General features: G+C 41.4%; 1 protein-coding gene across 2 annotated transcripts; it reads left to right on the forward strand.

Moving 5' to 3' along the window:
* On the forward strand, window positions 1-26,661 carry stxbp1a (syntaxin binding protein 1a; the record flags this gene model as incomplete). 2 transcript variants are annotated; one of them, XM_079179430.1, is made up of 19 exons in its annotated part: window positions 1-37; window positions 11,014-11,063; window positions 12,272-12,353; window positions 12,447-12,523; window positions 12,735-12,813; window positions 13,544-13,647; window positions 18,871-19,019; window positions 19,436-19,520; window positions 19,748-19,878; window positions 20,025-20,132; window positions 20,261-20,324; window positions 21,529-21,594; window positions 21,745-21,825; window positions 22,053-22,191; window positions 22,851-22,960; window positions 23,201-23,302; window positions 23,772-23,857; window positions 25,207-25,361; window positions 26,552-26,661. In XM_079179430.1, 19 exons carry the CDS (start codon window positions 1-3, stop codon window positions 26,659-26,661), a joined length of 1,815 nt encoding a protein of 604 aa, XP_079035556.1. The 2 variants fall into 2 exon arrangements, with proteins under 2 accessions (XP_079035556.1, XP_079035557.1); XM_079179431.1 differs by lacking the exon at window positions 20,025-20,132.
* Between the last annotated feature and the right edge of the window lie 243 nt (window positions 26,662-26,904).

Genomic DNA, 26,904 nt, shown 5'->3' on the forward strand with positions numbered 1-26,904 from the left:
ATGGCACCTATCGGATTAAAGGCGGTGGTCGGCGAAAGTAAGATTATTTCTTTATTAGCCTATGTTGCGCCGACTCTCGTGAGATGCGCTGTGCGAGCGAATGCGGTGGTCTTTGTGTGTGTGTGTGTGTGTGTGTGTGTGTGTGTGTGTGTTTGCGAGATGCGGATGTCAGCTAGTGCATCTGGAGGATGATGATGGTGACGACGATGGTGATGAAGGTGGTGCTCTTGGTGTTCCATTGTATCCTATAGCGAACCACAGCCGTGTAGTGAGGGAGTTGTGGATGACCTGCAGAGGCTGGATTGTCTCAAAACGCTGCTGCGGTGCGGATGCGCAATTGTATTCCAAGCGCGGGGAGACGTGAAAATGGATTTAACTAGCGGTGATTAGCCCGCTCATGAACGTAGCCATCCTGCCCCAGAAGGATGCAGAAAGCATGGAGGCAAACGTAGCCCACGTACGCCCTTTTTAGCCTCACTCAGCGTTTATTTTGTAGGAATAATCTGCACTGCACAGGTTAACTGTGGTTTGTAAGACACCGCAGACACTTGCCTCACGTGCCTTTTTATAGCTAATAATCTCATGTAATGCTATTGGTCCATGGGATTCCCTGATCTCAATGGTGCCTCACCCTTCTGATGGAGCATGAACCGGTTGCGTAAAACACCCTTTCTGCACCGGAGCGCTTCAGAGCTAAATCAAGCTGCTGTCAGCCCCGCAACGGAATAATGGCGGATTGTGTGCGAGACGAGAAAGTTGCTCTTACAACGCCGCTCCGCAAAGAAATTCCGCATTATCTGCGGGCCTACAAGCTCTCCCGTCCCGTAACACTCAGCGAATGCCCTTTCATCACCGCCATGCCCTTTGCTGGCAGTGCGCCACCGACCAGCCTGTGTAATCCCGCATCATTATGGCTGTAGACTCGACTGTCCAGCGCTGATTTAGTCATTTAGACTAATTTATTCCGGCTGATGCTCGGCTGTGTCGGTGTGTGCGGTGCTGATGCGGGCCTGAACACGGACACGCAGCTCGATTCTGCTCAGCAGGGTCAGCTGGGTACAAGTGTTGGTGATCGTGGTTATGTCAGACAGGCCTGCATAGTGACTTAAAGACTGACAGAGACCACTCAATGTGAAGCCAGGTGGCATCTACATCACTAATGTTATCCGGTCATTTCCCCAGCTGCGCGTTCTCTCTATTTTTAACGTGCCCTGCCCGTGGTGCAGGATTTGCTTCATTTGATGATATCTGTTGTTTTCATCTTATTGATTCAGCTTCACAAGTCACTACAGAAATCGCACGCACTCGCTCCGCAGTAACGTTTTGCTCTCTGGCAATAAAATCGCTGAATCGCCAAATGTCTTAAATCGTGCCAGGATCATTGGCACATTCATGTGCTGCAAATTCTCAGGCCCCCACCCCATCACACACACACACACACACACACACGCACACACACCAGTGCTTTGGCAGGCCGTGCATTTCATACCTGGGCCTTCTGTGCTGTCCTGCTACACTTGAGCCATCTCCTAATAAGCTCATTATGAGCCACAGCTATGGTCATTTGTTTCTAGGGGTGTAACAATAACCGTTCGGTACGAGGCTTATGAACCGAACAATACGTTTGAATAATACTAGTGCATTTGGAAAATGCAGAAGCTTAAATTATGGGAAATATAATGTTTTCGGTGGACTGCACTCACGTAGGAGATGAGGAGGAGGTGATTCTGTTTAGGCCAGCAGAGAAGGCTTAGCTGGCCCTGACGGCCCACCACTGACACACACACACACGCACAGATACACATCCAACTCCTCAGTCTTTTACAGAGTCACTGTATTTTTCTGCTATATGTTGGAGGGTGAAAGGGTTTGTGCTTTGGCTGGGAATCAGACCTCCCACATGAAGCTGAGCCTGAACCACCAACAGTTACGAACCACAAAATGCAAACCCGCTTTGAAGCCGAGAATATTGTATTATGTAACAGATATAATGAAATGGTGTTGTGATTGGTGGTGTGTAAAGCTGTGGATGTTTAGTGTCTCAACCCACACCTTCTTCGACCCATTTAGTTTGACTTGTTTGCTTGGAATCTCTGATTTTAACAATGTCATCAGGTAAATCACTGAGATGATATGATCATGGTGCCATGAATAAAATCCAACTAATAATACTAAATTACTGGCCAGCCCTGCTGTGGAGTTGTATTATTACAAGCAGATTTCTAATTGTACCTTTTTTTTGTCCTAGTGCTATATAATACTGTGGTTTTATATTTTACGGCCTGAAAGATTTTATTTTATAATATGGCAGATTTTCTTTTACTCAAGGACCTACAACATAACACAATACAGCTTCACATGCCAAATATCCCTGCATGTTCTGCATTGCTTCGTTATAGGGCCTTGTAACTGGCAATTACATAAACCAGTTTGTAAAGCTAAAGGCAGGAACACGCAGCCTCTGTGTCGAGTGCATCGTCTTTTTCAGACCAATGTAAACACTCGTGTGTGTGTTTCCCAGTAAAGGTAAAGGCGTGGACACAGCACGCAACACCTGCGCTCTGTTTGGCTGAGGTGAAGCCGGCATGGGATTGGTGGAGGTGGTGGGGGCAGAGAGATGGGAGGGAGGGGAGGGGAGGGAGGGAAGGGAGGGGAGGGGGGGGGCACACCATCATGGGTCTTCTCTGCAGCAGTGGATGTAGCAGCCAGGAGGAAGGAGGGGGATGGGCAGCGAGCAGAGCTCTCACCCTCCCCTTACGTGACTGTATATGAGCGTCAGTCCCAGAGAGCAATAGACGGAAGATAAAGCTGAATGATGAGGATCTCAGCTGCCGACTACAACCTGAGCTGGTAGATTGATTCTAAGCGATGCGCTCAGGTTGATGAAACGGAGGGAGCACGGTGGTTCTTTTTGTAAATTACAACCCTGCCATTAAAAAGAAACAATATTCTGTTTTTTCATTCAGGAGGTGAACACTTTACAAAGCAATGCATATACAGCTGGTGCTTTGGATGTCATTATGTTGTGCAGGTGTTCATGTCCTTTCCTTTTTCTTAAGAGGTGAAGGGCTCCCGTGCCTTTTTCTTATGCTCACCCAGACAACTGTCTGCAATTACTTGGTCACCGTCTTACACTCATTAAACTTAGATTCCTCTCTGAACATCTCTCCTTGTGGCATTTTGATCACTTTACTCATATCAGTCAGCTGATCAGAGTGACAGTCAAAAGGCACATCACACCAGCAACAGTAAAAATCACTTCAGTTGTTTCTGTTCTTGTGAATGTAGAGGTAGAAATAAACTGTAAGCATCAACTATCTTTTGTTTTGCCAAACTGTCAATTTGTTCGAATTCCATATAGTATACACTATTACTATGGAATAGCCGCCATATACCATCTACTGTTGCTATATCTTCAAAGTGTGTTGGACAGTATAATGCTGTTTGGTGTTGTAACAACCGGAAACTATTCAAGGCTTGTGCTGAAAGTTGCCACTCGAGTTGTGAGTGTTACTGGGCGTTGAACTGTATTTGTGAGCATTCATTTTGTCTTGTCACTTTAAAAACATTGAAATACTAGTTTGACATTTTGGGAAATACACTCATTTGCTGTCTTATTGAGGATGAGATATGGAAATTGACACCCCTCTCATGTCTGTGCTGTAAATACAGAGCAGGAGTAGGACGTGGCTAGCCTAGCTTAGCATATAGAGTGGTAGTAGGGGGAAATGTATAGCCTGGCTCTGTCCAAAGTTCAATTTCTGGGCAAACAGAAGCCAGGCGCAGTGACTATGCAGCTTCCCAGAGTCTTGACGTCACAGTGACGGGACCAGGTTTGGTTTGGTTGTTCCTGTACGGAGAGAAAAATCTGAATCTGTGATTACCAATCGTATCACGGAGCCTGTGCTATAGCTGGAGACACTGCACAAGAGTACTGAGCAGATCAATAAACTCCAACATTTAACTCCCTCTATAACCATACATTGTTGCTTTTGCATTCCACTTTATGTGCGGAATAAACCAATGAGATTCAGCGTGTTAATTAGTGACTTTTAGACGTTATTGGTATGGTTTATTTTGGTATTTGGATAGAGCCAGGCTAGCTGTTACCCCCTTTGTCCAGACACTCTAGTGTACTTTACACAGATATGAACCTGACATGGAGCTTCTCTTGGAAAGGAAGAAAATACCTGTAAGTATCTGATTGGTTGTGATGACTCGGTTGACTCTGACTTGGAAGTATCTGGAAGCAGGCTGGCGTGTATTTGCTCCTCTCTGTGTAGGGTTTTGTAGAAGAGAAGGAAGGGGGAATGTGATACAGAGAAGGACACATGCATGCACATCGCAGCACACACACACACACACACAAACCAGCGTGCACACGCACAAAGCTTTCATCTGACCTTGGAAGCATCACTGAACCAGAGCATCACACACTCGTCTGGGTTCAGAGTCTGACGCAGTGCCTGCAGCCCCTGGGCCTTCGTAAAACACACACACACACACACACACACAACAAATACTCTTGCACCCTGCAAACGCACACAGTCCCAAATAAATCCATTCCGAAATGTCATGTCGCTGTGGTTACAGAGCATGAAGGGCTGGCTGTAATAGAGCTCTCTAATTCAGGGTTGCAGAGGCTCATAATCTTAATGAATTCTCTTTCACTGAGGAAGAGTGCTGTGTCAGAGCAGGCAGACCTCATCCTCCTCCCCCCCCACTCCTCTCAGCAGCACGTGGTTGCTCTTTCCATCCCCCTTTCGCAGACGTACAGTATGCACATACAGTGGAGACATATTTATCACAGTGTTACAGAAATATCTACTTACAGACGATCGGTGCGGTATGGAAGCCAAGTAGCGCCAGCCAACATGCTATCGTCTGGAGAAAGAACAAGAGGATGGAGAGCATGACGTAATAATGATGTGTCAAGCTGTTGTTTTAACCGTAAGAGGATTTTATATAAAATGATGTTGATGTGGCCCTTCATGATGTACAGCTGAGCTGGAGGAGACCTCAGAGCTTCAGACGGAGCCTCTCCTCCAACCAGGTTGTTGCAGTCGTGGATTGCTTGCTTTACAGTCTATATACTGTCTGCCATTTTTAGCACCCTGGGCCTCTGTGAGTTGTTTCCCAGCTTCATTTAAATCCGTTTCTGGCTAGTTTCTTTATGGTGCTAAAGAAAAAAACGTAGACGTTGCTTGAATTTCTTCAATTAATTCATTACGTATCAAGTGGATGCTTCCCTGCAGCTTCCTGCTCTTGTATTTCTGTTATAGAGCGGAAACAATTATCTGTTTAATCAGTTTGATAAATGGATGTATCGGTGACCATTTTGAATTGGGAATTCATTTTTAAATCACAGTGAAACAACAGTCAGCTTTCTTAATGTGTTGTATTTCCAATCAAAGTGGAATATTTGGGGTAAAATAAAGAGAGGGATTTGATTAAATCATTCAGGGGTATTAATTGATTGCTCATTATGTGTGTGCTGTAGTGAGTGTGAGTGAATTTCTTGTGAATAACAATGAAGAGGACTGTTGGCCTCCAGCCACACCTTTCTCACCCGCACTATTAGATCAGCAATAGGACAAAAGATAAATGAATAAATTAAGCTGCAACCACGCTCTCCTTGAAATACAAACGTTTTTTACCATGTGACATCCAAACACACACCTCCAAAGAGGCACCAAAGCTCTACGACCTGAGACAAGCTAACAAAGTCAAGTTACATTTGATTGAATCAATTCTACACAGTGGAGGATGAGTCATTCAAATATTTATTTTCGTATTTAAATACAAAGTTGTACATTTGAAATATATCACTCAATAACAAACATTAATGCAGGATAATAATTTATTTAACTGTGTCTAGAATTCAAGTCTTAAAATATCTACATTTTACAAGTATGTATTTTGTTTCATACATTAAATATAACACCTTCAGCTTTTTGTTTTTGAGAAAATAAGCCCTTACTATATATATATATATATATATATATATATATATATATATATGCTTTGAGTATAACCATAACCATGAAAACAGAGAGCCTGGTCTTGCCGCCCTGAGAAATAAGACTTAAATAGATCTGCCCTCATAGTATCAAATGTGTTGAAAATACAAAAAGATGTCTTCTCATCATTACATCATACCAGTAGGAGTTTTATAACATCAGGTTTTGCAATATAGTCATCGATTGGTGAACTTGTTATTGTTGATCTGCACTTTCTTAAGGAGAATTTAGCATGTGAAATACACACTGTATTTAAATGAACTGTTAGAGTAGTGCAATTGTACAGACTGAAGAAAGATATAAATATGTACAAGCGTCAACAAATAAACTGCAGTTTATCTTTTTTTCTGGCTTAAAATGCTGACAATGAGCAGCTGGCTACTGTACACATCATCCACGGGTAGAAGTAACCTTCATGTTGAGGTAAAACGCACCCTGAAGACCACACACAGGCTGCAGCATTCATGTTGTTGAATGAGGTGTTCCACTCATCGGAGTTTCCTGTCACAGAAGCTCCTTGCTGTCATGTGAATAAGTGGGGCTGACAGCTCCATGTGGTGTGCAAGTGTTGGCAGACCACTCGGACAAAGGCTCTAATTCGTCATGTATGTTATTACAGAAGATCTTAATGCCTTTCCACACATTCTTTTTAAAAGCGTTGTGATATGTTGATTGTTGCTATGCTCTACTGCCAAAGTTGTTGGTTGACGCCTCTACACTAGTGGCCCTTTGAAAATATAAAGGGTTGACCCACGCTGTTGTCACATGTGCTCCCGTGACCTCTTATTGAGGTACGTTTATGTAAACATGAGTATTAGTTGACATGCTGCAAACACAGTAACTACAGATCCAGTCTACTATCATTAATATACAGTACAGATATACAGACCTGCTGCCTTTTCTCTACTTCCATACGTCTTCATATACCCATCACCCATCGGTGCAGGTCATCGGAAAGGGTCCTCCATCACTCCATTTCCTGTTTTGCCAGGGTGACCTGCACCTCTCCTCAACCCGCATGACCTCTGACCAGAGAGGCTTCAAACTCCTGATCCTCTTTTATTTTCTCACAACCATCTTGTGCTGGTTGGGGCTGGTTATGTAACTGCAGGCCTGTCTCACCAGGCTGCAGACTATAATGTCCGGTCATGAAAGCCGACTAGCTCTGGGTTTCACGATTTGTATTCTCATGCAAACTTTTGTCTAGTCAATATTTTAGTTTTTTTTTTTTTTTTAGTAGGTTGCATAAGATACATTGAACTGAAGCGAACCAGAGTTTCATGCTACATTACCCTTTAACTCTCACTGATGAAATGAACCTCACCATGAGTGAAACCAACTAAAACAAATGGATCACCGTTTCAACAAGGGATGAAGCTAACATAAAAACATTATAAGTTCATTATTATTTTTGTCAATTGACATATTATCTAAAAATTGTCAAAAGTAATATCAGGAGCTCAAAGTGATGTCTTAAACTGACTATAAGTGTTGCTCAACTGTTCAAAAAGCTTAAAGTAATCGATTACAATGGAATACTGTACAATGCTCCAACGTATCCCATTTAGGAAATAATGGACTCAATGGTAAAATCCCATTGTTGTTTTCCTCCAGTTTGTCTGTTACAATATCTTCTATATTGCTGTAACACCTGATCATACATCATCACTTATGATCAAGTATACAGTTGTACTGATGGATGAAGATGGAGATCACATTTTATTTTAAAAGTGAAGCTGTTTTTTTTTTACATACACAATAAAAAAATGTCTCTGAGCTGATGAGCGGTGAAGGCTGTCGTATTTCAGTGCGAGCCACGCTGAAATGTCTGCATGTCTCTTTAAGATCGGCCTCGTCAGATTCTCTTGGGAGTGATGCTGCTGTGAAGCTGAGAGCTGGAGAAAAAATGGGTCATGCACTCATAGGTGGAAGTCCCCAAACGGGGGAGAACTACGAGGCAAAGGGAGAAACTGTCAGCTCTTCACTGCTGCATCATGCGTAGAGTCAGAGCTGGGTGTACATTGACCCGATATATCATGTAGAACAACAACATCACACTGTTTCTTATTGTGGCAGAATGACGACGTTTGAATGAAATGCTCACACTGTGTGGCCAGTATGTCCGGTTTGTAAAAAAAAAAAAAAACTGCTTTATTTATATATATATATATATATATGTGCTATTAATTAGTTTCTTTGTTAAAGTGTGAAAAATGTCTTTGTTCTTCCTTTGCTTTGCCGTGAGGATGTGTATCCTGTTAAACTGGATGTGAGAGATTATGAGACGTCTGAGGAGTTGTGTGTGTGTGTGTGTGTGTGTGTGTGTGTGTGTGTGTGTGTGTGTGTGTGTGTGTGTGTGTGTGTGTGTGTGTGTGTGTGTGTGTGTGTGTGTGTGTGTGTGTGTGTGTGTGTGTGTGTGTGTGTGTGTGTGTGTGTGTGTGTGTGTGTGTGTTTGCCACTCTGCCTGTTCGGTTGACACAGCTGTTGCACTGTGTTGTTTCAGGTCCCTTCCCCTCTGTCGGACTGGTACGTTCCTGTATTATTGTGCCTCTATCAGGAGGTCAGAAAGGAAGAATCCACAGTGCCGTCCCTCCCTGACGTGGTTTTGATCTTCATTCTCAGTCATGAGAGTTGGGTCATAATTCTCTGTGGGTTCGTCAATACAAAGGCCAACCTTTGATAATTTAAATCATTGCTTATATAAAACTATTGTATAGTGCAGCTGTACCTTTGCTTTATCTGCAACCTGACAGCCCACAATGTTTTCATACATATTTCCCCAGACTAGATATCTATAAATATACAATATTGCTTTGAGCTTCTTTCTGAACTGTATGTCTTTATTGACCGACATGGATTGCAAACGTTGTGCTGTTTCTGCACAGTTCACCCTTAGAAGAGGATTTAATACAGTATGCAGTGTGAAAGTTAAAGTTAAACTCTAGTTTATACTATATAGTTTATATATATCAGTCCAGTGACTGGAGCTGCTTTTATCAGAAAAATGCTGCGGTACATAACAAGAGGAAACGCATCAGCGGCAGCAGAGGAAAAGGGAAAACGAGTGACGGATTTCCCCGCCGCTTCTTTGTCTCATCCTGTAGCCTGGAGCCACTGCTGGATGAAAGACATGTTGACTTTCTAGGTATTAAAGTGAACCAGCTTTAATTGTATAACTCTTACGTTTTAGCATTTAGCACAGATTTGCCAACTGCTCCAAAGTCAAAGTACTCAAAGTGAAACTAAAAGCCCATGTGCTGGACGTTTTGTGTTATGACTGTTATGACTTTTCGTGTAGTTTTTTTTCATGGTATACTATACCAAGCCTTTTTTATGGCATACTACAGTAGGATTCTTCATGATTAGTTTCCTTTTTTTATACTATGGCTTATTTCCTCAGGTGACATGGTGCTGCAGTGGTTAGCACTGTTGTCTCACGACAAGAACATACTATTCCGTTATTTTTTCAATCACTTTTTTATGACTTTGCTATACCATAATATCGTATGATTTTTTTTTTTATACTATAATATGACTATTATAGTATAAAATGATAAAAACCTGAGGCACTGTCGCCACACAGCAACAAGGTCTGGGCTTCCATCCCCGGACTTGGCAGGGTATGTGGAGTTTACATGTTCTCTGGTTCCAAAACACGTATGACATACAATAGTCTTTCTTTTACGACTCCTTCCTTCCATCCTATCGACTGTCATATCTTTCATTCCTTCGATCTTACCACTGCCTTCAGCTCGTCCCTCTCTTTGTGAAAAGAACGAAGCTGGTGTCTTCACCTGGAAGAAGAAGAAACACATACCTGATGTTTATTTGATGTGTGCTCTGTTATCTTTTTTTTTCTACGAGTCCTTTTTAATCTGTGATAATCCATCAGTATCTGTGTGCCGGGGGCCGAAGGGTTTAGCGGTTTATATTCACAGCGATCCAGTATGATGTTAAACAGTAATTCACCCTAAATGGATTTATCCTAACAGGGCTGGCAGACGGTTGGCACTGCGAGCAGGTCAACATCAATATTGTGGCATAAACATGGCCGTCGTGTCATGAGCTCATGGTGGACAGGATTATTTTTCCTCTGTGGATCTTTGAGATCTCTGAGAAACAAAGCAACACAACAGTCTCTGTGTTTTTATTCACCCCTCATCCAGATGATTTATTCCACTGCTGTAGATCTGTCGTCATTGACTTTGTTGGAGGCTATATTTGACTTTGTAATACGTTATTGTTCTTCAGTGCAGGAGTTGCATCATGGGATTTCACAATCTATACCAGTAGGACAGCGCTGGATGAGGTTGATTGTTTCCAACATAGTTTTTATTTGTTGAAGAGTTGGATTATAGTCTGGTAAGCTAATAAGACTTAAACAAAACATGAATACAAGCGCCTTGTTTTCGACTCAATTCTCTATTATAGCAGTACGTTATAGTTGTAGTATAAGTAAAGCTTAAAGGACTGTTTTGGCTCTCTATATTTAACAAATGCAGATGGTTATCATACCATTATTAAAAGTTGAAACGTATAAATGTAGTATTAAAAGTCAGTATTGGCTGCATTTTTTAAATAACTTTTTCCCCAGAGTGAGTGTACCCCAAACTCAAAGCATGGTTAGAATTATCAACATGCAGTTGGGTTTGCCTCAATTGTCAAGATTGGTCCCTAATAGAAATGACTGAGGCCTTTGTCAAGGGTTCAAAGAAGCCTGATCAACCAAACAAAGGTTGTTATATGTGTGTGTGTGTGTGTGTGTGTGTGTGTGTGTGTGTGTGTGTGTGTGTGTGTGTGTGTGTGTGTGTGTGTGTGTGTGTGTGTGTGTGTGTGTGTGTGTGTGTGTGTGTGTGTGTGTGTGTGTGTGTGTGTGCGCTTGCTTGCACGTGCCTCTTTATTAATGTCCCCTTCTTACAAAATGCCTTAAAACAACTTTGCTCACAATATTATTGTGTATCAGATTCCTGATTATGTTTCTTTTCTTTTACAGAGATTATGAATGATGTAATCAAGAAGGTGAAGAAGAAGGGAGAATGGAAGGTAAGCAATAGAGAAAATACTCTGAGATAACAAACTCTGGGTCTGATGGAGAGGGCGGCACCGATGTGCAGGGCTGTGACTCAGAAAATGACTGCATCATCCCTACATCACACAACAACTACATCCAACATCATCATCGCATTTTAGTGACGAACATGTCCTCACCCAGACAAAGTGATCAGCAAAGTAACTCATTTAACTTAGTTCTTGTTTTTCTCTGGTTTGTTAAGGTTTTGCATATTTGTTTCATTTAATATATATATATATATATATCGTACATTCTAGGAAAGAAAATCTGCTGACCCATTTATAATCTGCAACTGTGTTATTGGGCTGAGACAGAATTTTCCAATACAGATATAATGAAGTTTTCTTTTCCTTAAGTCTGTATGTGTGTCAGTGTTAGAGCTGAAATGATTATGTTGATTAATTGATGTATTGACCACAACTTTGACCATGGATTAAAGTTTTAAGGAACGTTTTAATCAAAGATTTCAAACAAGCACTCGTTCCAGCTTCTTATATATTTATCTATATTTGACAAAACAATTAATCTTTAAATAATTGTGAGATTAATTGACAATTAAAATGACTTTTAGCTGCTCTAAATCTCTAAATCAGTAGCCTGCATAGTTTGTACATTCAACATTTAGGGGAATACATTGTGCATCATTTTTATTTTTAGGGTACAAATGACTAAATTGTAAAAAGAAAATAATAATTCCTATAGAGGGGTGACTGTTCTTTTACCACAAGGTCGGTGGTTTGACCTCCGGCTCCTACTGTCCATATTTCAATGTGTCCTTGGACAACATATATATTCCAAACAAGTTAAGTTAAAACTGGGGAAACTGGGTAACAAAAAAGCTTCATAAAAAATGTAAGATAAAGCACACTGAAATACATAAAAGATACACATGCATGAATCTCATACAGGTTTCAGTAAAACCTGGTGGGAAAAAGCACAAAGCAAAATAGAGTACCAGCTGAGATTTAAAGGGGGTGAATAAGCCTGAATCAGCTAGTAAATGCAGAGAGTAAAGCTTGATTTGTTTGTAACATTTTGGACATTAAAGCAGTGAACATCAGGTAAAACACAGTTCACAAAATATCACTGTTATTTAAATGAGACAGTTCCATTATTAGCAACATGTAATGTGTGTAGTGAACAGTGTTTGTATAGTAAATGTCTTACTCCCTGTTGCCAGGCACTGATCGTGGACCAGCTGAGCATGAGGATGTTGTCGTCCTGCTGCAAGATGACAGACATCATGACAGAGGGCATCACCAGTAAGACACGATGGTCACATTCTCTGTACTGTTGCATCGTTCGTTTGTTTGTGTATGTTTTCTCTGTACATATGACTGTTTCTGCTTCTCCAGTCGTGGAGGACATCCTGAAGCGACGAGAGCCTCTTCCAAGCCTGGAGGCCATTTACCTGATTACACCCACAGAGAAGGTACACAATCTCTTTCTCCCCTCCATAGTTTATATTCAGAGGTGTGTCTATGTCAGCAGGTCTGTGATTTTAGCAGAGAAAGCGGAGAAGTCGCTGAAGTCCGAACACAGGGCAATGAACTGAATTGTACCCGCTGACACACATACTGTTGTCATCACACTCTCTTGAACTCTACAATCGGAGCCCTGATTGCCTGTTTCTCTCTCCTCAGTCTGTCCACACCCTCATCGGAGACTTCAAAGACCCTCATTCAGCTAAATACAAGGCAGCCCATGTTTTCTTCACTGACTGTGAGTAGATACATGAAGACTTGTTTTGGCAGTACCATATGTTATACAATGCTGTCTCTCCATTGGTCACCAGTTGTGCTCTACGTTTGTTATTTTATTGTTTTCTTTCATAGTATTTTCTCAGCTCTGGGTATTTCTTTCTTAGATGAACTTCTTTTTTTTATATTTGTTGGCACACTGCTCATTGTTGTAATAAAGAGTGTAATCCCCCCATTTTCCTCCGAGCTCACTGTTTGTACGTTTCTTAATTGGTTCTTTTTCAAAGGATCAACAGTGAGCAGGGAGGAAATAGGTTTGGGATTGTAGTTAGGTGATGTAACAAAAGCAGGGGGTGTATCTATTTTAGTATAGCATTGCATAGCGGTGACATGAGCTTTATTCAATTAAAAGTATGGAACTGCTACCAAGCTACAGTGACCTTTTATTGCAAATGTGAGTTACAAATGTCTTTATGTGGGTTGGTGTTCACATAAGAATCTGCTCCCACATCCTGCCAACTGATGGATTAGTGTTAATGATATCATAACCTAGTCTGACAAAAGGGTTAGATGAATGTTTGAGAAAGTGCAGGTCAGCCAGCATCTTCTCCAAACTATCTTCATAGGTCAATGCAATATGTTGAAAACTAATATTTAAATATGTTATTGGAACCAATGAATCACAATCCCTTTGTGCATAAAGATGCCTGCTATCAATTATAATTCTGTTTTAATGAATTTGACCTTTCTAGCCTGCCCTGATCCTCTCTTCAACGAGCTGGTGAAGAGCCGCGCTTCCAAAACCATCAAGACTCTGACGGAGATCAACATCGCCTTCTTGCCCTACGAGTCTCAGGTACATATCCAGCCGAAATAAGTCATCAGCGGAGTCTCGTGATTTGTTTTCTCGCCCGCTCCACACAAAAATGTCTTCTGTCAGCGGGATGTAACCCTTTACGTGCTTGTCCATGCGGTGTTAGTGCTTTCATTCATGACACAGCAGTGCCGGTGTTTCCCCTGAAATCAAATCAGGTCTTGAGGTGGGAAATTGGCGGTGCAGATTTCCCTGAATGCTCCCATTCACACATGACCCCATGCAGGAAATGTTTCTGAACAGTCCAGGGATAGGAAGCGTGTGTGACAGAGACTTCAAAGAACCTCTTGTGTATGTGTGCACAAGTACAATGATCCCTAACAAAAATGTAACAATGATTTAACCATGCTTACAAATGGCTTTATAAATCTGGCAGAAAGAGTGCATATATGCACATGTCTGTCTTCGTGAACCTACACAGAGTTTTATGCATGCAGACAGGAATTGTAACATGAAGGTTACTGGTAGATGCACAAAACAAGATGGAGAGAGAAACCCAAATACAAACGCAGGTGGTCGCTTGGCATAATGCTGCTAACTCACGGGTTTGTTGCAAGACTGTTCGAGAAAGACTCACATTTGTCACAACGCCCTCCCTCCCACCTGCTTCTCATTGCTATATTTCCAAATTGCTGCATCCATGTTTATCTTTGTCCCTCCCTCTGTCTGTTTTCTGGTTTGTCCCGCCATTCCTCCATCCCTACCTTTGCACGACGCTTGTGCTCTCTCTGCTCACTGCTCTCCATCAAGCTTTTCTTCATATTTATATTTATTCTTTTATTTATTTATCCCCCCCCCCTCTCTTTCTATCTCCCACATCTCTCCTTCATTCCATCATTCTGTCTCACACTATCTGAAGATGCTGCTTGGCCCACAATGCTTTGCTCCTCTCCTGTCTACTCTGATTAGTTCAGAGTCGGTGGTTTTCTGCTCCTGGAAAAGTGCTGCATAATAGCCCCGCCCACACGCTGATGCTCTCGCCCTATTGGATGAGTCAGGATCCAAACAGCAGGCGGTAGCCAATGGTAGCCGGGCTAACATAGGAACCGTTCTGCAGAGCAGAAGCGTGCTCATGTGAATGTAGACAGATGGAGTGGGAGGAGGGAGTGGTAGTGAGTGATGCAGGAGAGGAGAGAGAGGAGGAAAGGAAAAGAAAGAGGAGAGCAAACAAGGACAGAAAAGTGGAAGACAGGAAACAAACAATTGATGGAGGAGAGGAGAGGACAGTAGAAAAAATGAGAAGACAGAAAGAGGATGGGAGATGAGAAGAACAATACAATTAAACAGGAGAGGAGGTGAGATGAGTGGACAAAAATTTATTGGAGGGAGGAGATTAAACAAGGAAACAGGAAGAGAGGAAAGGGGACATATAGGAGTGGAGAAAAGTGTATAGAGGAGATGAGAGGAAAGAGAGAAGGACAAGCACATGAGAGAAGGAAGCAAGGAAATTAAAGGAGAGATGGAGAGAGGAGAGGAAATTGCAGGAGAGGAAAAAGAAAAGGAGAGAGGAAGAACAAGGAAAGGACAGGAGGAGGAGGAGAGAGGAAAAGAAGAATTAAATGAGAAGAGAGGTGTAGTGGAGAGGAGACAGACAAAGGAGAAAAGATTAAAGGATAGTTGAGACAAAGAGGATAAACGACAAAGAAAGGAGATAACAGAATAGATGTGAAAATCAGCTATGTTTGATATTATCATAACACCTCCAGCTTACTTACAGCAAGCTAACGTGCTGTGTTTCCACGGTGACTTGCTGTATTTCACACACAGCACTTCACATTCTCCATGACTACCTGTTGTCATGATCAAATCAGCTTTTACATCAATACTCAAACTTCACTAACTCTCCTGTTCCTGACCAAGACTGTGCACATTCCATGAGAAACTAAAGTTACCAACTTGTGGTTGTATGCCTCCAGCAACCAGTCAAGTTGCAGTTTACATTTCTGACCAAAACCTCATCACTTCATCATTTTATCCTTTTAGACAATGGGACATAAAGACGACAACGCTGTCACTAGCACAGAGGCATAAAGTCATAAAATCACAGTATAGTATGCCATAAAAATGTCATCGTATAGTGTGTTAAAAGTCATAGTAGTATATTCCAAAAAAGTCATTAAAAGTCAGAGCATAGTATGTCGAAAAAGATATTAAAAAGTAAATGTATAGTATCCCATGAAATGTCATCATGAGGTAGGGGCGACACGGTGGTGTAGTGGTTAGCACTGACCCTCTGTGCGGAGTTGGCATTTTCTCCGGCGGGTTTTCACCAACAGTCCAAAGACATGCAGTTTAGGGTTAACTGATGACTCTAAATTGCCCATAGGTGTGAATATGAGTGTGAATGGTTGTCTGTCTCTATGTGTCAGCCGTGTGATAGCCTGCCGACCTTTCCAGAGTGTATCTTGCCCTCGTCAGCTGGGATCGCCTCCAGCCACCATGAAAAATCATAGGCATTTACAGATGATGGATGGATGGATGGAAGAATGAGGCATTATTCTGATTATTGTTGATCGATGCAGTAATGTAGGGCTGTCTGGCAGATTCCATATTGTCGTTATGACGGTAGAGCGCATTTTTATAGATCTCAAAAGCAACTTGTAATTGCTTGTTCTCTACTTCGATTCAGCTCTCCGGCATCTCTTTGCCATCATTACCCTTTTCACCGCTTCTCCAAGATGCTTTGACGCTTTGACAGGAGCAACATCATGAATGATCTGAGACAAAACATTTAAGAAATTGTCCACCATGGCATCACATGACGACAAGGGCGTATGTAAGAAGCGTGTGACCCTTTTTATAGGCGGACCTAGTGGCATATTGTTTGAAATGAAATGATTCTTGTAAGTTGATGAATTGATTTGTATCTGAGTCGTTGCTGTCATCGACATGAATATTGAATATACCGCGAATGATAATCAAATCAAATATCATTTGGGATACAAGCTGACCAAATTCTTCTAGAAAACATTGTCTCAGTTTAGGAGGATGATAGACAAAAGAAGTAAAACAGGAGATATGGAAATATGAACTAGAAAATAAATCAAAACTCAGGTAATTACAAAACAAATAGCTAAAAATATAATTATATACAACAGAAGCTCCCCGCCCTTCCTATTTGTCGAGTTATTGATGCAGTCAGTTCCTTACTACTTCAATAAAAGATATTGTGGGACTCACAGTATGTCACAGCGTTTGCTAGTGTTCAACACACAGTGTATGATGCATACAAAAAAAGATCCTCTATTAGCTTCTCCTATTGCTGCATCTGAAGGTCGTTGGTGCCCACAGGTCCCACAGCAGTCCAGACAGACTGGTGGTGACGCAGCAGCTGCAGGGCGGAGGTGTTGATGTCCTTAATGAGAACACCTGGGTGGGATGCGGTGCGGTGCGGCGCACATGACGGGTTATGGAAGACCAAACAATAAGCATAGTTTGTGTGATTTCTGAGGTTTAACACCGACAGAGACGCTAGGTGGAGGTCCCGACTGATAGACGAGCGAGCCGCAGTATTGGCGTGTATCTTTTGACAGGCAGACTGTCTCATAGACGCGGTGTAACCGACGGCATGGACGCTCCTGCTCATGATCTCGATGGCGGGTTCCAGGGCTTGAAACTTATGGTCTGAGCCTTCTGGCGTAGAGCAGCGAGGGGAGCGCTACCTTACAGCTTTCTGTCCCTTCACTAAAGTCCACGGCTTTGCTCCGAGGCTCATCTGCATCTCCCCTCAAAGGGCATCAGAAGGGGCCGAATACTGCGAGACTGGACCCGGACCTGAGCACGAGATGTGCTAACCTGGGCAGAGGCGATTGTTGACGCATGAATGTTTTGGGATATCTGTGAGTAGACAGGCAGATATTGTTAATTACTGATGAGCTCATTCTGTATTTTCACCGTATATGCGTTAATAGTTTAGTATGGCTACAAATATGAAGAAATCATGATTAGCATATGCCAAGAAAATATTGTACTGTCGTAAAAAGGTCATAGGTATGCCAAAATAGTCATAGTATAGAATGTAAAAAAGTATTGTCAGATAAAGTCATAGTGTAGTATGTTGGGTAAAAAACATAGTTTGGCAAAGAACTCACAGTATATTATGTTGAAAAAGGGTAATATTAGAGTATGCCAAAAAATAGTATTATAGCATTTGGAAAATAAGTCATATTGTATGTCGAACAAAAAATGTAGTATATTATGTCGTAAAAAGTATAGTATAATATATTCAAAAGTCATTAAAAAGTGATGGTGTAGTATGTTGAATAAGTCATGAATAAGTCATAGTATGTTGAAAAAGTCATAGTATAGTATGTTGAAAAAAGTCATAAAAAAGCGACATTATAGTAAGTCATACAATCCTCAAAAAGGTCATAGTATGGTATAAAAGTCCTGGATCCTTTACGATAGGAGAGAAGATAAACTGCCCCACTCTTTCTTGATGCTGTAACATTTAAAGTAACATTTCATTCGGCAATCCATGAAAACAAATGATTTGCTATTCTTGTATAGATTTTAAAAAAAGAGACAAAGTCACACAGTCATATACTAATGGGATTTATGTTGATAGAAATGAGTGAACAGTGACAACCTTTTCATTTAATTGTATTCATTTATTTGGAACATCATGTAACAAATAAGGAAAAAACAAATAAAATGTCTTGTAAATATAGCAAACTGTCAATTAACAAATTCTTATGGACAAAAAATTATCAACATAAATAAATATAACCAGACCGGAAAGTAGTAGGAAGCAATACAGACGTATACCTCTTTTTCATAAGTCAAAGCATTAACTCAATATTTAACATATATACTTTTGTGAGCAGTAGCCTACATTCCTCTTCTATTTTCAATTACAACCTTGGTAATGAAATAATATTTTGTCCATTATCCATGTTTTGGATGAGATAATCCTTTATTCCAAGGCTGGGGCATTTACAGCCCTGCAGCAGCAAAAGGGCTATAACATGAAGCATCAGTTTAAAAAAAACAACAAGACCTATAATAATAATAAATGGTGAAAAAGCTCTAGATAACCACCAAACTGTTGAATTCACATTATTGCACATAGAAAAAAACATCCAAGTATATAGCAGTAATTCCCCAAAAGTGGGTCAGGGCCCAGAGGTCATTGTAATCAGTTCTGACCTCACAAAGTTTTTGATGAAGCAACATTTTAAGCTGCGTCCATGTTTGTGTGTGCAGGTGTACTCTCTGGACAATCCAGATGCCTTCCACAGTTTCTACAGCCCCCATAAGACCCAGCTGAAGAACCAGGTGATGGAGAGGTTGGCTGAGCAGCTGGCCACGCTCTGTGCCACCCTGAAGGAGTACCCTGCTGTCAGATACCGAGGGTGAGCAGCAGGGGGCGCTATGGATATAGACTGGTTTCCAAGACAAAAGGCATTTTAGTAATAACAAAAAAATAGCTTATTTGGACAAATACAATGTTTAAGCTAACTATAGGTGCTACAGTTGGCTGGTATTTATTAAACTGCTAGGAGGTGACATTTGTTTAAATGAACGAAATCATCTGCTGAAACAAAGCAACAACTGAAGTCTTGTTGTTCAAATGAAAACCTGTATTACTGCAGCAAGACACTTTTCTATTTATACATTTAATGTGTAGATTAAAATGGGAATTAGGAAATATTTTTATCAAAATGCTTTCATTTCATTTTTCTTTTTTTGTCTCCGTTTGCTTGGACATCTGTCTTTTTGTCTGTCCATCTCTTTGTCACATTCATCTGACTTCCTTTCATTCTGTCAGCGAGTACAAGGACAACGCCACCCTGGCCCAGCTGGTTCAGGACAAACTGGACGCGTACAAGGCTGATGACCCCACTATGGGAGAGGTAAGCGCAGGACAATCTTTTATTCCTCTTCTTTTGTCCCCCTGTATTCTTGCTTAAGGATTTTCATTTCCACCTGTTGTCTCATTCTTGTTGCAAAAGTATTTGTCTTAGTAGGTAATGTAAAGTTCTACATTAATTTACTCTAAAATAATCCTATGTAGAACATCATATATGTATATCTTTAGCACTCCTTTCATTCCTGTATCTGTGTGTCGTCCTCTCTGTAGGGTCCAGACAAGGCTCGCTCACAGCTGATCATCCTGGACCGGGCCTTTGACCCCGTCTCTCCTGTCCTGCATGAGCTCACCTTCCAGGCCATGGGCTACGACCTGCTGCCCATCGAAAACGACGTCTACAAGTACGAAAAAAACACAATTGACAAAAATGATTACCTGAGAGGTTTAATAAAGGTATAGGTTAAAGCCGCAGCAGGCAGAATCTTTGTATATAATACTTTGCTTCAGACACAAATGTGAACCTTAATTAGTGTCTTTCTTTCTTCAGGTATGAGACCAGTGGCATCGGAGATTCTCGTGAGAAGGAGGTTCTGCTGCATGAAGACGATGACCTGTGGGTGAGCCTGAGACACAAACACATAGCTGAGGTTTCCCAGTGAGTACTTTTTTCTTATACTTTATATATCTATCTTCGTTCACTCTCTGGATACTGACTCACGCGATATAATAACCGTTCTCTCTTGTGTTACTGCTTCTCCTTGCCCGTTTGTGTTTTGTCATTAGGGAAGTGACCCGTCAGCTGAAGGACTTCTCTGCCAGCAAGAGGATGAACACTTCTGGGGAGAAGGTAGAGATGAAGCTGCTGCAGGACAATGTTGATATATACAGTCTGAACATACAGTATTGCCAAGTTATTGGTATTATAGCATGGTGGATAACTTCTTTAATTCTTCAAAAACTCCTAAAAGTTGTATTAAATGCATTGTGTGTTTGGTAAATATAGGGGATTTTTACAGCAATGGTTCTCAAACCTTCTCTTATCAAGGACCCCCCAACATGAATACAGATTAGGTCACAGATTCAGGGACCTTCATCTGAAAAGATTTTGGTTGTAAGATATGATTAAGAGCAGAAATGCATGTTTTCAACTACAGTTGAGGAGATAACGGTGGAGAAAGTGAAACCTATGATCACAATAGTCACTCTTGTGACTCTTAAACGTTGGTCTCATTTCAAAAGTGAAATAAATAGTGAAAGTAAACTATTCCCCATTTTTCTGGGGTCCCCCTGGAACTCACTCGAGTAGCCCTGGTTTAGAGCCAGTGTACTATGACATTTTTTTATAACATTTCAATCATATCTTTTCTAAGGGAACCTTTTCTGACTATTTTATGGCATAAACTCTGACAAATGTAATGTCATACTATACTATGACTTTTTACTTTGTTGACATATTATTTTTTACGACATACTAATATGACTTGTTATGGCATACTTCATTATGAAACTATTAATGGCATTTTTGTGACATACTTAGATTTTTTTATGAAATGCTGTACTGTGACTTTTTAATGACATTATGTCATACTATATTATGACTTTCATTTACTTTTTTATGAAATACTATATTATAACTTTTAATGCTATATTTTTGACATTTTTAAAGGATATTTAGAGTTGGATAGGAATATTGAAATACCACTAATACGATAAGGTTAGCATAAAAAAGGTACACAGCTAGCCTGGTAAGACCACAACTTGTTTTTACAATTACTTTTTTGTACCAATTAAACAAATGAGAAAACTGCTAGCAGGCAGATGTTGTTACCTTTGGACAGAGCCGAACTACGTAGGTGTTTATCCTGTTTCCACTGTGTGCCGAGTAAAGCTGCTGCTCGTTTTAAATGATATTTATATATTTGTTTCGCTTGGTAGCAAAAATTTAGCGAGTCCAACATAAATATGGTCTGTTATCAATAATGTAGTTTTTCTTTTTTTTTATATCTTGCACTGATGTTGACATCGTCACACTCTTTTGCTTGTTTCCACAGACCACTATGAGGGATCTGTCCCAGATGCTGAAGAAGATGCCTCAGTACCAAAAGGAGCTCAGCAAGGTGTGTGTGTGTGTGTGTGTGTGTGTGTGTGTGTGTGTGTGTGTGTGTGTGTGTGTGTGTGTGTGTGTGTTCATAGGAGTGTGTTTCTGTGTGAGTTTTCCTGCGTGTGTAAATGTGTATGCCGACCCTTGTATGTTTCGTGTTTTTCAGTACTCCACCCATCTGCAGCTGGCTGAGGACTGCATGAAGCATTACCAGGGAACAGTGGACAAGCTGTGCCGTGTGGAACAGGTGAGAGGAGAGATAAGAAGCTGATCAATTTAAGAAGCCAGTATTGCTAAAGGAGGACATTGTCAAAGTTGAAAAAATTAAATAAAGGTTTTTGCACATGGATAAATGACAATGATTTCTGAAATAGTAACTGAAAGTAAAATGCTTACTAAATGTGTATTTGAGGGTTTTAATGGCCGTTCTAAAAGACAAACACAATGTGATACCTGAGTTCTCTGTTGTTGCAGGATCTGGCAATGGGCACGGACGCTGAGGGAGAGAAGATCAAAGACCCCATGAGGGCTATCGTGCCCATCCTGCTGGACGCCAACGTCACCACGTACGACAAGATCCGCATCATCCTGCTCTACATTTTCCTCAAGAATGGTGAGGAGGAGATTGCAGGCAACATAAATAAATCAAATCTGAACTCATGACATCATGTGCTGCTCTTTGTCAGATTTTAAACGCACGGTTCATGATATCATTTTGATACATTAGTTAATACTGACCCACCCACCTACTTACTGAATATAAGTGTTTCTTGACTTTACATTGAGCATTCTGGGTCTGAGTACAAATTATGAAGAAATTAAATTATAAATGGCTTTAAATTAAGAAAGTAAGCAATCACTTGCAGAACAAAAGGGACAACTTCACTGCTGGTGCAACTGTAGTTCATCACTCATTAATATCTACTAGCCCAGGAATAAAATGAACTGCTACTGCACTAGTTAGCTGTCCAGTACAAGTCTGTAAAAAAATGTTTCACAGGAAACGGACACAAAAAAGACTGAAAAGGAGCCTGTAAAAACCAGGTAGCTTCTCAGGTCATTTCTACATCAGCTACAATAAGCTGTTAACTTAAGCTGCACTAGACAGGAAGTATATACTGTCGACTTCGAGTCTTAATAAAATGATTTTATTTTTGCACTCCAGTTACAAAAACATGAATTCCCTTTCACCCCAGAACAAGCTGAACATATTAAATGTAAACACGCGCACAGTTCATATCTCATAACAAACACTCGTGTGTGTGTTTTCAGGCATTACGGAGGAGAACCTGAACAAGCTGATCCAACACGCTCAGATTCCCCCTGAGGACAGTGAGATCATCACCAACATGGCTCACCTGGGCGTCCCCATCGTCACAGATGTAAGATCCTCACTTGCTGATTTTTTTCTTTTCTTTTCTTCTTCTCTCCTCTGCTTTTTCTGTCAGTCAACAGTTGTCTAATTTACCTCATCATCTCCCAGTACAATATATGGACCAAACGGTGTCAATGGAATATTTCTAGACTAACACAAGAGGCATAGAGTGATTCTGGTCGTCATTTCTTTTGTCCTTTCCCCACTTTATCTCATTCACTTCCTGGTCTCTTCTTTCCCTCATTAGTCCACCCTCCGCCGAGGAAAGAAGCTGGACAGGAAGGAGCGTGTGAGCGAGCAGACCTATCAGCTGTCCCGCTGGACACCACTGGTCAAGGACATCATGGAGGTGTGTCTGAAGGGCTCAAATCACTGTTTGACTATTCTCTATAGACAGATTCTGCATTCATATGCAAAATCTGGGTATCTGAAGCGTTCTGGTTTCCGTTTGCAGTTAAAGAATTGACCAATCGCATTCGAGCAGGCTTTGGTTGAATGCAGGTAAGCAGTCTGTGTAAAGAGAAGAAGAAGAAGCAGGACGCGTTGGCTGAAATGCAATCTGGGAACCCTCACGATGATTTAGCTTTTTATTGGTGTAAATTAGCAGCACAAGGAAAAGGGAAGTCTGTTTTTCCAGCCTGGTTGTGACTATATTTAGCCTCTTATTTGTGCAAAGCCAATTCTCCAATGGACCACTATGATGGAGCCACACATGGTTGCTAAGAGACGTGACACAACTGTGAAGCCCCTATTGAAGTGTGTTTGAAGCAGACAATATTGCTGACAAAGATCCGTTGTGTCTTTTTGTCCCCCTGCAGGATGCTATTGAGGATAAGCTGGACACCAAGCACTACCCCTACATCTCTACCCGCTCCTCTGCCTCCTTCAGCACCACTGCAGTCAGGTACACAGACGCGTCTAGACTCACACATATGCACATCTCGTTGCTTTGTAAATTATGAAGACAGAATTGGAGGTGGATCAATTGTAATTTGGGAAGGGAGATGAGTCTAACGGATCAATACTGGAGAAGAATTGAGAGCAGGGAGGCGACGCTGATGACTGTCGGGTTAGTGAGCCGTGTACAGATCCCTGTGCAAAGAAAGGAGGCGTGACGAGAGCTCAGACATGCTTCAAAGCTTCATTCATAACGTTTACAATCAAATTCTAAATCAACATTTGAATGTAGCGCAGCTTTATTCTATTCATTCTGTTTGAGCTCGGTATTTCTGCAAAGTTGCAGATAAAGATCAGGCTACACTGATGTGTTTAGTATTATACTATTTGTAGAGTTAGTTTCCAGTAGTGGCTGCTTTGGATTGTTTTCGACTCCAGGGCTTTGTGAAGGCCAAAAATCAATTACCATAAAAAAGATGGATGCGACCATTTCCAAAATTCCAAACAAAGTTTTTTGGCATTTAACCTTTTTAAAAATAACATTTTTCAAAAATACAACCTTCTGATTGAAGTTTCTCTTTTACACCGGACTAAGACTTGCTTTGTTAACACACTTATAAAATAAAAAACCTAAATAAACTTACCAAACACATCTTGGTCAGTCTTGTTCCAACAATCAGCAACTCTGGTTTGGTCAAAACAAATCAAGATGTGAAAGTACGCCGGCTCTGCACGCTGTCTCCCTCTGTCACGTCGGCTCCTTCTTGAGAGGCAGACCATTCAATTAGCAAAATACAATGACAAAAATCGCCCCAAGAAGAAGGATCTGAAGAGAACAGGGATGTTTTTAAGCGCACAGCTACCAAAGCTGAAGTAGCATTCTGTAGTTCTTCCTTATCGCCAACGCATTTTTCATGTCCCCAACTCAGAAGGCTGAAAACCGGAAAATTGTCCTTTTAACACTAATCAAAGAGTACGAAATCTATTTATCAGCTACCTTTTACCAAAAGCGCTGTATGTTCAGTTGTCTTTCACCACCTGTGAATCATCCGATATGATAGGAAAAAGTGCCTGAGAGACAAAAGTTAGGGAATAAACCAAGAAGACTTAGGGACTGAGTGCATATTTAGTATTTCACTCAAACTATTAGATTTTGAAAAGTTTCTCTGTTGTCCTTTGATTGATGAACAAAAACAGCACATGTTTGTGTCCATTGTCCATATTTTGACTTTTTTTCTCAATTCACAAAATATTGTCTTGTCTTTGGTAAAAGACTATTAGGATGCCAAGATAAGGCAAGAAACGAGCTGTGAAACTGTACTAACTTGAACCTGTTCTCCTTTTCTGCTCTGGCAGTGCTCGGTACGGCCACTGGCACAAGAATAAGACTCCTGGAGAGTATCGCACTGGGCCACGTGTCATGGTCTTCATCATCGGCGGCGCGTCCTTCAGCGAGATGCGCTGCGCTTATGAGGTCACACAGGCCAATGGGAAGTGGGAGGCCGTCATTGGTGAGTAGTGCACCAGGAGGCGCCACTGAGCGCAGGCCAAGAGCAAGAAGAAGTGTTCATATCTGTAGGACGCAGCCTGGTGTTAAGTAACACACAGTGGACGTGTCTCTAAGTGGACCATTTTTTATTATAGAAAGAGTGAACACTGATAAAATCTGCGTCCTAATTTAGAGGCCCAAGTCCTATGAAGCATGTTCAGAGGACTGTGTGAGGTTTGACCAGCAGGTCCTCTGAGGGGCACACAAGGACAAAAGCTTCTGAAATGGAGCGAACACAAATAAAGATGGAGGGGAGGAGAAACATGACGGTAACCACGGGAAGTGAGGTGAATGGACAATCTAACCCTGATGTAGAAGTTCAGCGCATAAAAAGAAAGACAAAGCTCTTAATGACACATTTGACCTCATATGAGTCTGCTTGTTTTCTCAAAGCTTGGGGTGAAACAAATCAACTTTTTGTCAAGGTAATGCCAGTTTTTAAGAATAACTTTCTGGAATTAAGTTATACTTTGGTGATGCAAGCCGTAAGATAATTATAAGGAAGTTTAGTTTCTTACAAGATTAACTATGGTCTATATTGATTCTGTCGTCTGCTATGAATATATAACTCTCCCTCTTTTAAATAGACAAATTCGGAATTGAAGTTCAGGTTTTGCAAACTGAAGCCACCCACAGCACCGCTCATGTAGGATGGCGTAATTTCCTTTTTGACTTCACCCTGATCACGAATCCCACAAACAAGCACAGCAACCTTGTGTAACGTATGTGGACGGTGTAGCTGCAGATAGCTTTTACAACCTGCCTATTGTGTTCAATGTGTTATGTTAAAATAACCCTTCATGTTATGCCCCTGTGTACTGTTTACTGTCTTAAAGCTTTGCCAGCCAGTCTGTGTTAAATGGGAAAGTGTCTTGTTAGTTTTCGTTGTGCTCTGCTTCAGCTGTTGTCTTTTAAAAACAACTGTTGTCTTTTTAAATTGCAGCCACGCCATGTCTTTTTCTGTGTTTTTTTGTGTTTGTGCAACGTGGCAAGTGTGTGTGCGCGTGTGTGTGCGTGTGTGTGTGTGTGTGTGTGTGTGTGTACTGTACGACAGTTGTTTTTTTTTAAACCTTTTGTTTTTGGAGCGAGTGGGGAAGGGGGCGTGGCATGTGCTGAGAGACGAGTGGTGAAGCCGCCTCTGTTCCTCCACAGGTGCCACCCACATGCTCACCCCCACCAAATTCTTATCGGACCTGCAGCACCCCGACTTCCGAGAGTCCACTAGGGTGTCCTTTGAGGACGCAGAACCCACAGCCGAGTGAGGCAGAGAGAGATTGGGAGGGAGGGAGAGAGAAATCACACTGAAAAAAGTAAAGGCAGCCGCACAAAGAAGCCCTTTCTGAACCTTCGCAGCACAAGGGCTTCATCCTTGTTCCTCCTTCTTTGAACACTCAGTACTGTTTTATGTAACTCCACCCGCCTCCTCCCCGTGTCCCTCAGGGATGGGCAACCCCCGACCTTTCCTCAATGCATGGACCGCTCCATCAGGCTCTAGTCCCTGTACA

The sequence above is a fragment of the Pholis gunnellus genome, assembly GCF_910591455.1.
Source record: "Pholis gunnellus genome assembly, chromosome: 18".
Lineage (NCBI taxonomy): Eukaryota > Metazoa > Chordata > Actinopteri > Perciformes > Pholidae > Pholis > Pholis gunnellus.